The 18,341-nt window shown below is 49.3% G+C and overlaps 2 protein-coding genes across 5 annotated transcripts; one reads left to right on the forward strand and one right to left on the reverse strand.

The window, feature by feature from the left end:
• Nucleotides 1-5,532: 5,532 nt before the first annotated feature.
• On the forward strand, nt 5,533-18,041 carry C9H8orf33 (chromosome 9 C8orf33 homolog). Of its 4 annotated transcripts, none has more exons than XR_016536724.1 (6): nt 5,533-5,563; nt 5,661-5,976; nt 6,105-6,185; nt 6,297-6,458; nt 6,969-7,558; nt 17,896-18,041. XR_016536724.1 is itself a non-coding variant. In XM_090339652.1 (6 exons), exons 1-6 carry the CDS (start codon nt 5,558-5,560, stop codon nt 17,900-17,902), a joined length of 696 nt encoding a protein of 231 aa, XP_090195778.1. In that variant the 5' UTR covers nt 5,533-5,557; the 3' UTR covers nt 17,903-18,041. The 4 variants fall into 4 exon arrangements, 3 of the variants coding, with proteins under 3 accessions (XP_090195778.1, XP_090195777.1, XP_090195779.1); XM_090339652.1 differs by having other exon boundaries at nt 6,969-7,092; XM_090339651.1 differs by lacking the exon at nt 17,896-18,041 and having other exon boundaries at nt 6,969-7,570.
• On the reverse strand, nt 13,419-16,682 carry LOC150059403 (5-hydroxyisourate hydrolase-like). The gene is made up of 3 exons (XM_090339649.1): nt 16,377-16,682; nt 14,183-14,318; nt 13,419-13,684 (listed from the first exon to the last, which is right to left on the reverse strand). The coding sequence occupies exons 1-3, from the start codon at nt 16,505-16,507 to the stop codon at nt 13,595-13,597; spliced, it is 357 nt and encodes a 118-aa protein (XP_090195775.1). The 5' UTR covers nt 16,508-16,682; the 3' UTR covers nt 13,419-13,594.
• Nucleotides 18,042-18,341: the final 300 nt, after the last annotated feature.

Below are 18,341 nucleotides of genomic sequence, written 5' to 3' on the forward strand. Positions count from 1 at the left end.
CCTCCTGGCCACATCCTCTCCAGCATCTGTTGTTATTCGTTTTCCTGATCCTGGCCATTCTAACTGGAGTGAGGTGGAATCTTAGAGTTGTTTTGATTTGCATTTCTTTTATGACCAGAGATGTTGAGCATTTCTTCATGTGTCTGTAGACCATTTTTGTTTCTTCTTCAGAGAATACTCTCTTTAAGTCTTTGGCCCATCTTTTAATGGGATGGTTGTTACTTTGGAGATTAGTTTTGGATTGATTCAATTTTTTGAGCTGTTGATATATTTTAGATATGAGGCCTTTGTCTGTTGTATGGTTGGTGAAGATCTTATCCCACTCCGTAGGCTTCCTAATTAGTTTACTAGCTATGTCCTTTGCCAAACAAAAGCTCTGCAGTTTAATGCATTCCCACTTATCCAGCCTTTCTCTGATTTGTTGTGATTCTTGGTCCTTATTAAGAAAGTTTCGACCTGTGCCAAGGAGGTCTAGTGTATCTCCTATTCCTTCTTGTAAAGTTTTCAGTGTGTCAGCTTTTACCTCCAGGTCTTTGATCCATTTGGAGTTAATTCTAGTACAGGGTGACAAAGAAGGATCCAACTTTAGTTTTCTGCAGGTGCCTATCCAGTTCTGCCAGCACAACTTGTTGAAGAGGCTATCTTTCTTCCATTCTATTTTTTTTGGCTCCCTTGTCAAAGATTAGGTGGCCATAGGTCTGTGGTTTAATATCTGGGTCTTCAGTTCTATTCCATTGGTCTTCAAAGGCCTGTTCTTGTGCCAGTACCAAGCTGTTTTGATAATTATAGCTCTGTAATAGAGTCTAAAGTTTGTTATTGAAATTCCTCCTGTACTGTTCTTTTTGCTAAGAAGTGTTTTTGCTATACGGGGTCTTTTATTATTCCATATGAAATTTTGGATTGCCTCTTCTATTTCTTTAAAGAATGACATTGGGACATTGATGGGTATTGTGTTGAATTTGTAGATAGCCCTTGGCAAGATTGTCATTTTCATGATATTGATTCTTCCAATCCAGGAGCATGGGAGGTTTTTCCATTTCCTCAGTTCTGCTTTAATTTCCTTTTTCAAGGTTTTAAAGTTTTCCTTGAGAATCTTAACTCCTATTTACCACCAGAAACTGGAAGTGGTTCTGTGGCTCCAAGTGGTAGCCTATGATAAAGAGTTCAGGGATGTTGCTCAGGCTCAGAGTTCAGAGTTCAAGCTCCACAGCTGACACCCCCCAGAAAAATGATGTTCCAGTACTGTTGCATCACTTCCAGCTTTTCCTATGTATGTGGTAACAAGGAATCTGAAAGACCCGCGGAGACCCGCACCCAAGGACGCACACACGGACCCACTGGATGCAACAGGCAAGAGGATTTTATTCGGGCATATGCTCGGGCTCCCAAGTCTACTTGACCACGAGATCCGCAAGGTTCGGGTCAGTGTTTGGGCTTGGGCTTCTCAGGTACACGTGACCTCGAGATCTGTGAGGTTCGGGTCAGTGGCTGAGAGCCCCGATCTGTCTCGGGAGTGACTTTTTATACAGTCCTACAGTCCGTTATAACAGAGTCCGAGCTTTTACAGCCAATAAGTTTAAAGCATTACAGCAAGGTCTGCACGCAGGCAACCAATCCTTGTGAAACAAATTATACATTTTGACCAATAATTGCTCAGACAGGCCCCGGTGGGAAATATGTCCTTTGTATGGGGAAGCGACCCTTATCTGAGTTGGCACATGTTGTTTGTGAGGTAGGATGTGAGCTTATTGATTAGCTCTTGAGGCTACTACCTATTTACCAAGGGGAGAGGGTGGGGTAAGTGATCTAATAATATAATTTTTCTTAGCAAAGCATATTTTGTACAGAAGCCAGAAACAGGTTGGTCAGGCACAGAAGTCTGCTCCTTAACAATATGGGCTAGCAGGGTCTTCGCGCTGAGTAGAACATTCCAATGGGCCTGCGGTCCTGGGGAAAATGACCCTTGTCCTATTATAGAATTAGCTCCTTTCAAGGCCTGGATGGTGCTACTGCCGGCTAGTTGTCGACTACAGATAGCAGAGCAAACAGGACGTGGGCTAAGCTTGTAAAAACTACTATCATGGGGAAGGGGTAGGGTTGGGTTTTACACAAGTTCCTGCCCAGTTATGAGAGGTACGGGCATTAGTAAGGCGTGCTTACAAACTATTAAAAAAGCGCCCCCATTCTGAAGCAGCAACCGTCTTGCTGTTTATGTAAGCTGTTCAGGGTATAGAGATGAAAAATAACTACCCCCAGACCCAAAATTATTCCCCATCAGTAAGCAGAATAAAAATCACCAAGGACCCAGAGGCTGCACAAACAGGAACTTCTGAGCCCTAGTCAGCCATTGTTCACACAGGTGTCCATAAGCTCCAGGAACTAACCTATTTTGTGTCAAAATTAGACTGCACGTATAGCATTGTATAGCATTTGTTCCCAAACCATAAAACAGACTCTCTGACAGTTGAATGGGACCCGGCGTCGTGAGAACTTCCCGTCGGTTTCCACTAGCCTGGGAAGCTCCCTCATCCCCATCTTATCTCATCCAACCACCTGATGGGTGTAAATCTGTGATATTTGCCTTTGAAAAGACTGTGTAAACCCTGACTGTCAGCTTCTCCCCCGCACCTCACAGCATCACTGCTTTGAGGTGTGAGTGGACAAGTTCCTTGCTGGCTCCCTTAATCTATGGCCAGCTGGCCACAGTTCCTTAGTTAGCAAAAGCATGAGTTAAACTTTAAGATGGCAGCACTATGGTTCTGACCTGGGGTCCTTCAGAATCAAACCCAGGTCTTCATGCATGCTAGGCTAGTACTCTACCAACTAGGCCAAACTCCAGGCCCCTACATACAAACTTTTTTTTTTTCGGCCCCCTTCTCTTTCCGGCCCCGCTCGCTCCGGCCCCGCACGCTCCTGGCCCCGCTCGCTCCGGCCCCGCTCGCTCCGGCCCTGCTCGCTCCGGCCTCGCTGGCTCTGGCTCGGCTCGCTCCCGCACGCTCCGGCCCTGCTCGCTCCGGCCACCACTCGGTTGGGCTCCGCTTGCTTGCCTCCGCTCTCTCTGTCGCCTGCTGCAGTCTCGTCTCTGCCACCTTCCGGCTTGGTTGTGTATGTGGGATACCGAGGAATCGAACCCGGGTCTTTGTGCATGCTAGGCAAGCACTTTAACCGCTAGGCCAAACTCCCGGGCCCACAAACTTTTTTTTTGGTGCCAGTCCTGGGCCTTGAACTCAGGGCCTCAGGGCCTCAGCACTGTCCTCAGGCTTTCTCAAGGCTAGAGCTCTACCACTTGAGCCACAGCACCACTTCCGGCTTTTTTCTTTTTTATCTTTTTTAGAATAATAAGCACCTTTATTACAAGAGCTAAGGATGGTAGATGACTTTATTTGCCTTTCCTCGGGTAGAATTCCAGCTCCTTGCCTTCTAGCGCATAGCCATCTGCTCGGCCACGCTGGCCTGGCCTGGATGCAATGCAGGCAAGAAGTTTGTCCTGCTGGAACTGCTCCTCCTAGACTGCTCATCTCGGCATTCTCTTTCCTTTCTGCTACTTCTTCTGAATTTTCTCTTCCTCTTCAGGAGCCAGCTGGCTCCCTTCTTGCGGCCCAGGGGCAGCCGGCAGGGCTGCGGTCCGTGAGCGTGGTGCACTTCTTTACCGGGCAGGGTCTCGGTGCCGACCCGCTCGTTACTGGATGCATTGTAGACGACCTCACACTCAGATCCCCAGGAAAGGCTGCGCACATCCAGCCTGTTGGCGGCAGGGCAGCCCGGCTCTCACTTGTGCCCCGGGTCCCCGAGAGATGCCCACGGCTCGGCGCTGGCTGGAGAGAGGGGACCGACGCCCCAAGTCCGGTTTTTTCTGTGTATTTGATACTAAGGAATCAGACCCGGATTCCCTCATCTTGTTTTCCCCGTTCCCTATCCAATTTCAGATAACCAAATACAATTATATCCATTTATCAGGTAACAAAGTGAGATAGCGTAACAATATGAGATAACCAAGGTACAGTAGAAGTGATGAGAGATAACATAGCCCATACGGGCTTTTTAAAAAAAGAAACAATTGTACCGTTGGATCCTTGCCTTAGGCTACAAAATCTGGAGTTGAAATTTATACTAAAATGAATTTTGAAAATTTAGATGATTGCATCAGGAGATTTAAATGGAAAGAATGTAGAATTACAAAGTTTCAATTAAGATTGATAGAAATTGTCCAATCTTAGGAGCAAAAAGAAACAAAAAACATTCCAGGAAAAGTAAACAAAGCTTAGAGTAGAAGCTGGGCACCTATTTGCTCTCGCCTGTAATCCTAGCTACTCAGGTTGCTGAGATCTGAGGATCGCAGCTTGCGGCAGGAAAGTCTGTAACACTCTCATCTCCAGTTAACCGGCAGAAACCTGGGAGTGGTGGTATGGCTCAACTGCTAGGGAGCCTTGAGGAGAAAAGAGTGCTGAGTTCAAGCACCAGGAATGGGGGGAGGAAAGTTTCTCAGCATTCAGGATGATGTTGGTGTTGGTCTGTCATATACAGTCTTTATTATGTTGTTGTTTTCACTCTCTTCCTAGCCTTTTCTATGGCTTTTAATTTTTTTTTTTCTGTCAGTGGTGGGATTTGAACTTGACCCTGGGCACTGTCGTCCTCTACCACTTGAGCCACTGGTGCCACTACTTCTGGTTTTCTGATGGTTAATTTAAGATAAGAGTCTCAGACTTGAGTGCCTGGGCTCCCTTTGAATCATAATCCTCAGATCTCAGCCTTCTGAGTAGCTAGGGTTAACAGGCATAAGCCACTGGCACCAGCTTACAGCTTTTTTTTTTTTTAAATTTAATTTTATTGTCAGGGTGATGTAGAGGGGTTATTACATATGTAAGGTGGTATTTTTTTTTTAACCAGTCCTGGGGCTTGACCTCAAGTACATTTCTTGTTGGACATTGTTATTCCCTCTTATGCTTTTCTCCCACTCCCCCCCCCCAGCTTTTAACATGAATGGCGTTGGATTTCATCAAAGGCCTTTTCTGCATCAATTAAGATGTTCACGTGGTGGTTCATGTCTTTGGTTCTGTTGTGATGTATTGCATTTACTGATTTGTGTATGGTAAACCGGGCTGGCCTCTGTCATAATGTGTGTTTTTTCTGAATTACTTCCTGAATTCTGTTGGCTATTTTATGGAAGACCTTTGCATCTGTGTTCAACATCTAAACATTTTTTTTTTTTTGGCCAGTCCTGGGGCTTGAACTCAGGACCTGGGCACTGTCCCTGAGCTTCTTTTGCCCAGGGCTAGTTCTCTACCGCTGGAGCCGCAGTGCCACTTCTGGCTGCTTCTGTTTCTGTGGACTCCGCTGGAAGAGCTTCCCACAGCCTCCCCGCGCTTGGCTCCGCCCCACTCCTGCGCCTGGGCCAGGCCTCCTCGGCGTGCGCGAGGCCCCGCCCCTAGTGCAGGAAGCTCCGCCCCGCGCCTGGCCACGCCTCTGAAGTTCCGGCTCCGCCCCCGCGTTTCCGGCGGAGCCCTGCGCTCAAGACGTCTGTCCGGGGGCGGGACTAGTCGGCGGATTCCGGCGGCCCATGGCGGTAAGTGGGGAGGGAGGAAGGAACAGCAGTGGCGGGGCCTGTGCGGCCTGTGTGTTGGCCCCCGGCCGTAATCCTCCCGCTGTCGCTCCTTCTCCAGGCTGTAGAACATGCTGCTCGGGAGACGCCGGCCGCCCCACGCCCTGGCGTTGCCCTCACGCCTCGCAGGCCTCGGCTTCCAGGTTCCGTCCCCAGCGTCCCGAATCCTGCTGCTGCTTCTCCGCGCGCAGGGCGCCCGAAGGGCTGCGGCCCTGCCTCCGGGGCGCGTCCCGCCGGTGTGAGTGGGGTCGGCGGTGCAGTCTCCAGGAAGCCAAAGAAGAAGAGAACCCCGACCAGGGCGTCTGACAGGAATGAAGAAGACGCCTCAGAGACGCCTGGCCCCGCGGAAACCCCGATTAGCGCCGAGGCCCAGGCAAGTGTGCTGATGGCCACGCTGATTTTTGGTGCGAGTCCTGGCGCGGCCGTAGGGTAAGGTCAGGCGGCAGGGTGGGGTCTGCGGTCGGTGGTACCTGACATAGTCCTTGCCCCCATCCATCACAGGCAGAGCAGCTGGCCCGGGAACTAGCCTGGTGCGTGGAGCAGCTGGAGTTGGGCCTCAAGATGCAGAGACCAACCCCGAAACAGAGTAAGGGATCCATTTGTATATGGGGGGCAAGGACGGGGGAAATGTGAACAGTAATGGTACTGTGGGAGGTGTGTACACATAACATGATGAATCCTTTATTTTTATCTGCAGAGGAGCAAGCTCTCGGGGCCATTCGAACCCTGCGTAGTGAAAAAGCCCCGCTACCACGCAAGAGACAGCTGATGCGATCCTTGTTTGGAGACTACAGGGCTCATATGGAGGCTGAGTGGCAGGAGGCCCTGCGGGCACTCAGGGCTGGTGAGAAGCTTGGAGGTGGTCAGTTTAGTACATCTCTTTACAGATGAGTTGTGAAGAGTTGTAAAGTGGAAGGAAGAATCCCAGAGCATGAAGATAAGTTCAGGGGAGCTTGAGAAAAGTTTGTACTTCTCAAAGGCAGACATCTTGAGGGTGATGGCTACTTATAGACTGGTGTTTTCCTTTTCCCTCTCTTGTGATGGGGAAAGGCACCTCACTTGTCTTTGCCTTGACTCTTTGTTGCACAGAAAGCCAGATCATATAGTGTTTGAGTGTAGTTCTTGGAATGAAATACTGTTTTTTCAAATCCTGGATCTACCATTTAGATCTTTAGATTTTAACATTTTTATCAAGTTAGTGCATCTCTCTGTGACTCTCAAAATGGAGCTATATAAGACCCACCTTACGATTTTGAGAAGTTTAACAGTAAAATTATCCAGTGACTTTAGGGTTGTATGGGAAATCATAACTGCATCTATAATGTTACCATTATTCAATTCTAACTCTCTGCTTCCCTTTCCCTGGCAGCTGCTCATTCAGCTCAAGTACAGCCTGTTGGTGAGGCTGTCAGAAAGAAGAGTGGAAGGGTCTGCAGGCCTCGTCTAGCAGGGAGAGCCACGGCCACTCTGGACTCTCCTGATGAAGAATTTAGGTTCAATTTCTTTTAGACTGTTCCACACCCTAGAACAGTCCTTCCCCAGGGTAGAGTTTATTTTAAGTGCAGGGACTTCAGAGAAATTCTCTGTCATGTCATAGGTTAGGATTTTGGCCAGCATGCACAAAGACCTGGGTTCAATTCCTCAGTACCACATACATAGAAAAAGCTGGAAGTGGTGCTGTGGCTCAAGTGGTAGAGCTCTGGCCTTGAGGAAAGCCCAAGGACAGTGTTCATTCCCTGAGTTCAAGCCCCAGGACTGGCAAAAAAAAAAAAAAATTCACTGTTTGCATATGTGGGCTTGGATTATCTGTGACTGGACTTTGGGTCTGAGTTTGCTGGTGAAGTGTAAGATTGTCTGGTGAGCATAAAACTCCATTTGTAGGGTTTTTTTTTTTTTTTTTTTGATAAAATGTCTTGTTGGACAAGAGAGGTTCATTTAGAACATCTGTCATAAACTGAGGTGAGTGTTTAATATGTCTTTTTTTTTTTTTTTTTTTTTTGCTTGTTGTTGGTTGTGGGGCTTGGACTCTGGGCCTGGGTATTCTCCTTGAGCTCTTTAGCTCAAGCCCACCACCTTACCCCTTAGCCCCAGTGCCACTTCTGGTTTTCTAGTGGCTAATTGGAGATAAAAGTCTCACTGACTTTATTGCCTGGTCTGGCTTTGAACTTCAATCCTCAGATCACAGCTTCCTGAGTAGCTGGGATTACAGTCATGAGCCACCACACCTGGCGAGTGTTTAATGTTGTACTCAGTGTTTATGATTTGGTAAAGTCATTGGTGGATAGGATTTGTTGGGATGCTACATATTCTACAGTGGATTCAGTTTTGAAAGGATGCCCTTTGATGGCTTAGTGCTTCAGGTATTATGTTATGTCACCCTAATAAATAGCATATCTGTATAGATATGCTCATATATAAGCATATCTATACAAGATATGAATATAGATTTAGAAAGATAGATAATGAGTATGCTATCTGTGTTAGAGAAATAAAATGAAACTGCTTAGTATTGTAGTATTGAGCTCAGACTCCGGGGCTTGTTTCTGTTTCTGTGTTGCCTACAGTTTGAGCAGGTGTCATTCTCAGGAAACCTGCATGACTCCATGGGGCCAGGCTCTGTTGGCAGTAGCCAAGGAGCTCTTCCTCTAATGCTCCTGGCCAGAGACCTGTATTGAGCCTTAGCAAACTACCTCTGTAAATGTTAACACCATTCACAGGCCCTTCATTGAATTGGGATGACCTTAGAGACATGAGGTGTTCTTAGCCAGGGGATATTTACTTGTGTTGGTTAAATTGCCTCCCAAAGCCAGGATGGCTTATATCTATAATCCTAGCTACTCAGGAGGCTGAGATCTGAGGATCTTGATTCAAAGCCAGCCTGGGCACTAAAGACCGTTGAGACTTTTACCTCCAGTTAATCACTAGAACATGGGAAGTGGGGCTGTGGCTCAAGGGGTAGGGAGGTATCCCTGAGCTAAAGAGCTCAGGGACAATGCCCAGGCCCAGGGGTAGGGCAGTAGCCTTGAACAGAAGAGCTCAGGGACAGCACCCAGGCCACAGTTCAAGCCCCATCACCCACAAAAAAAAATCTCAGACTTTTCCTGCTTTAGCTGGCTTCAAACTTTGATCCTCAGATCTCAGCCTTTTGAATAACTAGGATTATAGGTGTGAGTCACCAGTGTCTGGCAGCTTCTTTTTATTGAGGCAGGGCCTTACTATATAGTTTAGTGTGATGGTATGTCTGGTTTAGGTTTTCCTTATCATTCTAGTTCTGACACTATATCTTACTCTGATTGCTGTGTCACATTCCTGATGTTGTTTCCTTTTCCTTCCTGACTTCACTGCCAGAGAGAAGTTGCACATGTATGAGGTCCTATTTCTCCTAATCTTTCTTGTACCTGGAATAAAATTATGAAGGCAAGGCTAAATGTAAGGGCCTGCTCTTAATGGTCTCTGATATCTTCCCACTTCTGCTTCAGTGGCCTCTTACTGGTTTAAAATAAATTTAGTCTCGCTTAATTTTATTTTAATTTTGTCAGTCCTGGGTCTTGAACTCAGGGCCTGGGCGCTATCTCTTTGTATTCAAGGATAACATTCTACCACTTGAGGTATAGTGTAACTTCTGGATTTTTGTGTAGTTTATTGGAGACTTGTAGAATACCTTTAGCAGGATATTAAGATTCTGGCCTCTCACTTACCTTTCTCTTCTTGGCCACCAGGATGTGAACAGGTGCCCTCTACCATTTGCTTCTATCATGATATCCTGCCCTGCCACAGACACAGTGACCAGACTAAGTGATCACATATGGCAGTCACTGAAACTATGAGTGAAAATAAGATTTTTCTCTTTAAGTTGATTTATCTAAGGCATTTTGTTATAGTGACAGGAAGCTAGCACCATGAGTAAGCGAAGCCAGGTTCAGGGCTCATTTCTATTAACCCTCTCGCAGGCTCATAGGTGACCTTCTTGAAGTTATCAAATCCTTGTTTTGGGTATGCTCCATGGACTTACAAGTGAGCAGAACCAGCAGCAGTGGTATGGGTTACTGAGCAGACTCAAGAGGAACAGGATCAGCTTAAGGGAAATGAATAAGTTTGTCTGTGTACTTGTGTCCCAGAAATATACCAAGGAGATCAAGCCACGTTCAAGGCCATTTTCTCACATGCTTGTTGTGTAGGACAATGTCACAGATCCCCTCCTGTCTGAAAATACTTCCAGACTTGTAAGTCAGTGCACATAAGCTTATAACAACAGCCTGATTGATTGTAGAGAGAATGGGGACATTCTAATGCCAATAGGCCAATTCTAAGTTCCAGACAACTTATTCCCATGTGAGTTGGAGCAAGGCACACAGCTTGCTATGGTGTTAGCAGTCTGTGTCTCCCTGTTTCCCCCTTGTACTAATAGCCTCTAGGGGCATTTGGAGAGGGCTTTTTTTTTTTTTTTTTTTTAAATAGTTCCTGCTGCCTTCAGCATGGCAGTCAGGGATTCAAACTAGCTCTTTTGTAAATTTTGTGAAGGCTCATACCCTTTTCAGGCTGAACATACAAATCAGCAGAGTTTAGTTTAGTTTGGGGGGGTGGAGAGGGTCACTTACACTAACCTGCATCTTGGCTGTCATGTTCCACATGCCTGATGGGCTAATCAGTATCTTGAGCTGGCTGCTCTATCTTCTCTTTGCCTGCTGTCTGCAGAGAGGGATTTACCAACTGTGACTGCCCAACAAGACTGATTCAGTTGTAATCTTATTTCTGTGTGGTAGACATTGGATCCCATGTTTGGAGCCATACACAGACTTTTTTTTGTCAGTCCTAGGCTTTATCCAAGGGCCTGAGCACTTTACTTGGGATTTCCTCAAGGCTAGCACTCTACCACTTGAGCCACAGCACCATTTTTGGCTTTTCTATGTATGTGGTACCACGGAATTGAACCTGGGTCTTGTGCATGCTAGGCAAGCACTGTACCCACTAGGCAAAACTCCTGCCCCTCCCTCTCTTTTTTTTTTTTTTTTTTTTTTTGCCAGTCTTGGGGCTTGAACTCAGGGTCTGGGCACTGTCCTTGGACACTTGAGCTCAAGGCTAGCACCCTACTACTGGAGCCATGGCATCTGCCCAGGGCTTCATGCATCCTAGGCAAGCACTCTACTGCTAGGCCATGTTTCTGGCCCCCATGCCTAAACATTCTTGTCATTTCCTTTTATAAAAACTCTGGACATGGGTAGGGAATATGGCCTAGTGGTAGAGTGCTTGCCTAGCATGCACAAAACTCTGGGTTTGATTCTTTGATACCACATACACAGAAAAAGCCAGAAGTGGTTCTGTGACTCCAGTGATAGAGTGCTAGCCTTGAAAAAGCTCAAGGACATGCCCAGGCCCTGACTGAGTTCAAGCCCCAGGACTGGCAAAACAACCAAAACAAATGACCTTGCCAATGCCTATTACTGATTCTCAGGTTCTGTGATGCCTAAATCATCCAGGCCCCTCAGCCCTTCCCAAACCACAGGCTAGCCCCAGCTCTCCACAGCCTCCTGTTTTCCCACTCTGCATTTCCCTTGGATGCCACACTGATCTGTGCAAAATTAAGGTTATTTGTGCAAAATTAAGGTTATTTGCTGTGTGTTTTTTACCTGGTGGCCTGGGCTATTGGGGGAAACCATTGGTGACTTTTATCTGAGTCTCAGGAGGAGTCCAAACATGAGAATTGTGAACTAGAGGATAAAACCTAAGTTTTATCTCCTTGGAAACTGGTGCTCTTTTTTGGACTGGAACAGGGCAAGGATAATGAATCATGGTTCTCCCCCCCTCCCCCAATTTGTTCCAAGTCAAGCCAGACTCCAAGCATGTTACATTGATTAAGCAAAGATTTTAATCAGCTGTGTCTCACACCTGTAATCCTAGCTACTCAGGAAGCTGAGATCTGAGGATCAAGGTTCAAAGCCAGCCTGGGCATTAAAGTCAGTGATACTCTTATCCCCAATTAACCACTAGAAAACCAGAAGTGGTGCTGTGGCTCCGATGGTAAGGCAGTAGCCTTGAATAGAAGAACTCAGGGACAGTGCCCAGGCCCAGAGTTCAAGCCCCATGGCCAACAAAAAAGGAAAAAATTTTAATCCTCTCAGTAAGATTCAACATCTTCAATACAGTGTCTAGTGGTTATGATGGCTATATTTGTTCACCCTGTCTCTCCTTTTCTGAGATTTACTCTTAAAAATGTTCATCTTCCTGGGGCTGGGAGTTTGATCTAGTGGTAGAGTGCTTACCTAGAATGCATGAAGACCAGGGTTTGATTACCTAGAATGCATAAAGACCAGGGTTTGATTCCTCACTACCACATACGTAGAAAAATGCCTGAAGTGATGCTGTGGCTCAAGTGGTAGAGCTCTAGCCTTGAGAAAGCCCAAGGATAGTGCTTAGGCCTTGAGTTCATGACTCAGGACTGGCAAAAAACCAAAACATCTTCCTTATAAGCGCTCTGCACTGGACTGGAAAGGTACATGCCTATGCTGGCCTCACCAGAGTTGTCATCTAGACTATCTCTTGGGGGTGACTCAAAGTAATCTGGACCCAACCCCAGGTGATGTTGCAGAGTAGCTGGGGATTTAGCAGGGTGAGGTTGCTACGTCTACCAGGTGTAGGGTGTAGGTGCCATTTCACCAGGGCAGAGAGAGGGAGTGGTGACCCTCACTGAGAAGCTCCTGAGAAAATAGAATCCTGCAGGCCACAGTCCTGTTCTCAGTCATCTCTACCTTTGTCCCTGTTGTGAGTTATTGGGGTTAACACACAGAAGGTATGAGCGTTTGACTGGTGCAGTAAACCACTGACAGGTATTTGCTTTGTTCTTTATGCCTTGATGGTGGTTTTGCTCCCTCCTTGCCCCTCCCTGAAAGGATTCTAGGTCTTGGTGGGGCATAGCAAGTCAGCCAAGGTACCTAGACCCACGTGGACTTCTCTTTCCTCCCTGATACTGCCCTACTTCTGCATACAAATAAGATGAAACTGTTGGCCTTGAGATTCCCCCTAGAGAATAGGGTCCTCAAGCTCCTGGAGATGGCCGTGTTTGGGAAGATGTTGGGCTAAGGCCTCTTAGAGAATCCTTAGGTACCCTGAGCTGGGAGCATAGCCTAGTGGTAGACTGCACACCTAGCATGCATGAAGTCCTGGGTTTTATTCCTTGGTACCACATAAAACAAGCTGTAAGTGATGAGTGATGCTGTGACTCAAGTGCAGAGGGCTAGCCTTGAGCAAAACATGCCCAGGGGGGGTGAGAATTTGGCCTAGTGGTAGAGTGCTTGCCTAGCATGCACAAAGACCCAGTTTGATTCCTTGGTACCACATACATAGGAAAAAGCCATAAGTGGTGCTGTGGCTCAAGTGGTAGAGCTCTAGCCTTGAGAAAGCCCAAGGACAGTGATTATGCCCTAAGCCCAAGCCTAGGAGTGGGAGTGCCCCCCCCCAAAAAAAATTCTTAGGTACCTTGACATAGTTGTCGTCCCAGGACTGCAGTGCAGCCCACATAGGTGGCCTCCTGACACTAATTTCCACATGAAACTCCTTTTACATAGAGCAGGCAGATTCATTGTGTAGACTTCGTGAAGCAGATGAAGGGTAGCTCACATTTCCTTTGTGTTCTCTTGCCAATTTGGAGAAGCACATATATAGAGTCTTCCCCTGGGACCTCCAGTTTCACCCTTCTGAGTTGGAACCACTCAGTCTGTTTCACCCCTATACTGCCTCTGAGTTCAGATGCTCTTCTCTGATAGTGTCTCACTCATTAGGGCTAGGTATGCATGCATTACCCCATCCCAATGATGGGGACAGCTTTACAGAAGCTAGCACTGACTTTATTGACATCCAAGTCATAGATGCCCTGTGGGAAAGTCCAGGGTGGCTAGCTCCTCCATAGTGTGACAGTGCCTTCAGTGAACATAAAGCCTGCTCTTGAGGATTTGGTGACTGGCTAGCCAGAGAAGAAGGCTACCTTATCAGGATTTGGTTCTAGCTCCCTCTGTAGGTGGTATAGGACCAGGGGCTCAGTAGCAGAGGCACGTGGAACTTCTGAGTCTCGTTTGAAATGGTGAAAACAACCTGGGAGAAGGAGATAAAATAGTGGAAGGACCACAACACACAAAGTACCTGACCCTAGTGTTCCTTGGCAGAATTCATTAGCTATGGGGATGAGTTAGTCTTCCAGTGGGGACTAGAAGGGCTAAAGATGGGGCAAGTATTTCCTGGGCCTGCTGGATGTGCAAGAAGTTGGTTGCTTTGCAGCTTCAGGGGCAGGGGGGGATTTTACAGAAAAGCCCTCATTGCTGTGGGCTGGGCTCAGGTGACAATTTGTCTGCAAAGCCTGATACAAGGAACAGCTCAGGCAAGGGTGTGTCATTTTGCAGTATAATGATGCCTCAGGTCCCAGGATACCTTTCTTTTCTGGGAGGCCAAAGCAGGTGAACTCACCAGTCTACCATTGCCTTGCCCTATGAGAAATGGGACCAGTCTCTCCATAACCCAGATGGGGCCCAGCTAATAGCATTTGGCCTATGGGTTAGTGAGTCAGGGACCTCCCCTCATTCCCATAGCTCTTACCTCCACATATGGGTAGAAGCTCTCCAGCCCCTTTTTCTTCCAGTAAGCCTCAGTGTCAAAAGACAGTTTGTAGGTTCCTGGCATCATTTGACCTGGTGTCAGGAGCCCAGGGCAGCGGCCGTCTTGGTCTGTGTAGCTGGGGAGAAGATGGGCTGCAGAGAAGGGACAAAGAGCCACCCTTCCCCAGTTCTGGATTTGCAGCCCTAGGTAATTCTCAAGTCTGTGTAGGTGAACAGAAACATTGGACTGTTTCTAGGGACATCACTCTATTGCCTATTTAATGAACCAAAGTGCAATTGGGCAATAATTATATTTGGCATTTTCTTTTGGGGGTTGAACTCAATGCCTGTGCACTGTCCTTGTGCACTTTTGGCTCAAGGCTAGCACTCTGCCACTTGGGCCACGGCACCACCTCTGGCTTTTTCTGTGTATGTGGTTCTGGGGAATCGAATCCAGGGCTTTGTGCATGCTAGCAAGCACACTACCACTAGGCCACACTTCTGGCCCTTGGCATACATTTTCTTCATACAGTATGTCTTGTTTTATAACCTGTGTGTTTATTGTATGTGGCTCAGTAGCTCCGCAATCCCACTCACAGTGCATGGGGGTCCACATGTAATGGGCTGATCTCTCATTTCTCTCTTTTTTTTTTTTTGCACATGTATGTGACAGTACTACCACAAGTTCTACCACTTGAACCACTGAACCATCACTCTATTTTCTTTGGGGGGGGCAGTTCTGGTGCTTGAATTTAGGGCCTAGGCACTGTCCTTGAGCTTTCTCAAGGCTAGTGCTCTACCAATACTTGAGCCACCGCACCACTTCCAGCTTTTTGTATAACCAAGGAATCAAACCCAGGTCTTCATGCATGCTAGGCAAGCATTCTACTTCTACGTCACACTCCTGGACCCTCTACTTTATCTTTTAGGTTGTTAATTGGAGGTAAGAGTCTAGCAGACTTCCTGTTGGGGCTGTTTTCAAACTGTGATCCTCAGATCTCAGCGTCTTGAGTAGCTATGATTACAGATGAGAGCCACCTGAATCCAAGGTTCTGCAGGCCTGTTTTTTCTTAGTTGGTACCTGAAAAACCTTTAGTTGTTCAGACCAGCTAGACCTTAACATATCCCCCACAGTGATTTAGAAAGAACAAAGCAGATGCATGGGGTGGAGGAGTTATGACACTGTAGGATTCCTGCCTTAGGCTATCTCATTTGACTGCTCAGAAGTTATCTAGCCTCAGACATGGTACTGCCGCTCAAAGGGATAGAGCACTAACCTTGAGCTGAAGAACTCAGGGACAGTGCCTAGGCCCAGAGTTCAAGCCTCATGACTCACCACCATCAACAACAAAAGAATGCTGCCAGGAGTTATCTAGGCTCAGGCCTAGTGGCCTAGTGGTAGAGTGCCTGCCTACCAAGCATAAAGACCAGGGTTCAATTCCTCATTACCACATACATAGAAAAAGCCAGAAATGGTGGCCCCAGAACTGGGGGAAAAAAAAGTTATCTGGCCTCTTGCCCCTGATTTTGTGAAGGCCTGGATGGGAAGGGGATAGTAATATATTGGGACATGAACTATGGGGTAGGAGTCTCTGACTCCAACCGTTTCCCCTCTCATTCCTGGATATAATTTTGGAAACCAAGGCTGCCTGCTTCAAGGTGGAGTCTCATGGGAACCAACTCATGCTAACCCAATGGGCACAATGGCCAGACTGTCTGGGCTTGGAAACGCTGAAACTGGAAGGGCAGGTATAGCAGAGCCTGTACTTGGGCTGGTGGCAAAGTCCAGGACCTGGGCTTCAGTGCATATCAAAGCTAATGAGCACAGTTCCCCATGAGCTTGGCTTGAAATTCCAGTTGTCATCTTGTCAGTGGGCCCAAGAGCCTGTAAGCTGCTGGACAGCAGAGATGTCCCAGAGGCTTCATAGCATCTTTCAGAACGGTGCACACCTGATGAAGTAGCTTTCATCACTGTCTCCCTTATTTTAGAGGAAAAAACTGAAGCTCAGAGCGTCAGTAGTGTTAGGCTGTGAGGACAGACCTTAGTCCAAGCATTGGGCTTCCGTAGCCAAGAGGACAGTGGGGCACAACAGCCGGCTCTGTCCTCCAGCCCTTAGCATCTGTGTCCACGCTGTCTGTTACTGCCCTAGGGTCAGGCTCTGGGGATGCCCCCTGCTCCAGGACTTGCCTCTTACCTTGTCCTCAGTTCTGTCCATCGCTGGGTGAGGTCTTCCAGCCTGGATAGGCGAAGGCAGAGACCCTGAGCTGGGAGCCCAGAGGCAGTGTCTAGCACATGCGTGGTCAGTGGGCTGTTCTTGTATTCCATGTTTCTGCCCTGAACAAAGAACACCCCGTTCTTGGGGGCTGTGTTCCTGGCTCAGCCCTGAGTTCACAGGCTGTAGAGGACAAACAGTCCCAGCTGCCCTGGGAAGGCTCAGGCCAAAGGTCACTGCCCCGTTGGCGGGAAGAGATGCCAACTTCCCAACCCTGACCTATGTCCCCCCAGGGTCCCCATGCCCCACTGCACCCCAGCCTCTGGGTTCCGGCTAGGTAGTGGTGGTCTCTTTCAAGCCAGCTCTCCACACTCCCCCGTTTGTGGACCCCTGGAAGCTTAGCCCCCCTGCCCCAGTTGTCGCAAATAAGGACCAGGGAACCCTGAGGATCCGGTGACCCCCGACCCCATTACTTGCGGGGAGACCAGTTGTCCCTGTGGCCTCAGCAGCCGCCGGGAGCCTGGTACTCGAGTCCTTCCCGGAAATTCAGGCCCCTCCCCGGTCCTCGGCCCCGCCCTGGTCCTCGGGCCCCGCCCTGGTCCTCGGGCCCCGCCCTGGTCCTCAGGTCCCCGCCCTGGTCCTCGGGCCCCGCCCTGGTCCTCAGGTCCCCGCCCTGGTCCTCGGGCCCCGCCCTGGTCCTCAGGTCCCCGCCCTGGTCCTCAGGTCCCCGCCCTGGTCCTCGGGCCCCGCCCTGGTCCTCGGGTCCCCGCCCTGGTCCTCGGGTCCCCGCTCTGGTCCTCGGGCCCCGCCCTGGTCCTCGGGCCCCGCCCTGGTCCTCAGGTCCCCGCCCTGGTCCTCGGGCCCCGCCCTGGTCCTCGGGCCCCGCCCTGGTCCTCAGGTCCCCGCCCTGGTCCTCGGGCCCCGCCCTGGTCCTCGGGTCCCCGCCCTGGTCCTCGGGTCCCCGCCCTGGTCCTCGGGCCCCGCCCTGGTCCTCGGGTCCCCGCCCTGGTCCTCGGGTCCCCGCCCTGGTCCTCGGGTCCCCGCCCTGGTCCTCGGGCCCCGCCCTGGTCCTCAGGTCCCCGCCCTGGTCCTCAGGTCCCCGCCCTGGTCCTCGGGCCCCGCCCTGGTCCTCGGGCCCCGCCCTGGTCCTCGGCCCCGCCCTGGTCCTCGGGCCCCGCCCTGGTCCTCGGCCCCGCCCTGGTCCTCGGGCCCCGCCCTGGTCCTCGGATCCGGCCCTGGTCCTCGGCCCCGCTCTGGTCCTCGGGCCCCGCCCTGGTCCTCAGGTCCCCGCTCTGGTCCTCGGGTCCCCGCCCTGGTCCTCAGGTCCCCGCCCTGGTCCTCGGATCCCGTCCTTGTCCTCAAGCCTCGCCCCTGTCCTCAGTGTCACTTGAGTCTCCCGATGGGAGCCTTTAGCCCTGCAGTGTGTCTCCTACAATCCTCTTCCTGGGGAGAAGAGTAAACCACCAGCCCTGTCATGTCACAGTGATCTTTGCTTTTGCAGGTCTTGAAGATGATGCATTTGCCCCAAACTTTGACCATTCACCTTATGCGATTCTCCATGAGAAATTCACAGACTGAGAAAATCTGCCACTCATTGCATTTTCCTCAGAACTTGGATCTCAGTCATGTTCTCCTGACCGAGCAACAAGACCCAGTGAGGCCCCAGAGCAGGTGAGGTATTCCCACACTTCTGGATCCATCTCACAGACAGGACTTCCTTCAGGCTCAGCTGCTCTAACCCCTCAGCTGTTAGATGGCACCTACTCGAGAATTCTCCAGTTCCAGGTTCTTACCGGTCAAGGCCAGTGACTGGGTCTCTTGCTGGCTTCCACTGTGGGGTGAGGTGAGCAGCTGTGCTGGCTGCACACTGGCTGAGGAAGGGCAGCGTCTCAGGCAGTGAGGTCTGCCTCCTCTGAGCACTGCGCTCATCTGAGAATGGATGCTGAT

This window comes from Megascapheus bottae, chromosome 9 (assembly GCF_031878675.1).
Source record: "Megascapheus bottae isolate mThoBot1 chromosome 9, mThoBot2.hap1, whole genome shotgun sequence".
Classification (NCBI taxonomy): Eukaryota; Metazoa; Chordata; class Mammalia; order Rodentia; family Geomyidae; genus Megascapheus; species Megascapheus bottae.

Excerpts from the sequence above, each read along its gene's own strand:
- C9H8orf33 (XM_090339651.1), top strand. Across the intron at positions 6,186-6,296 it reads GAGACCAACCCCGAAACAGA|AGGAGCAAGCTCTCGGGGCC; the intron begins GTAAGGGATCCA and ends TTTTATCTGCAG. Across the intron at positions 6,459-6,968 it reads GGCTGGTGAGAAGCTTGGAG|CTGCTCATTCAGCTCAAGTA; the intron begins GTGGTCAGTTTA and ends TTTCCCTGGCAG.
- LOC150059403 (XM_090339649.1), bottom strand. The coding sequence starts at position 16,507 with ATGGAATACAAGAACAGCCCACTGACCACGCATGTGCTAGACACTGCC. Across the intron at positions 14,319-16,376 it reads TGGACAGAACTGAGGACAAG|CTACACAGACCAAGACGGCC; the intron begins GTAAGAGGCAAG and ends TCTTCTCCCCAG. Across the intron at positions 13,685-14,182 it reads GCTTCTACCCATATGTGGAG|GTTGTTTTCACCATTTCAAA; the intron begins GTAAGAGCTATG and ends TCCTTCTCCCAG.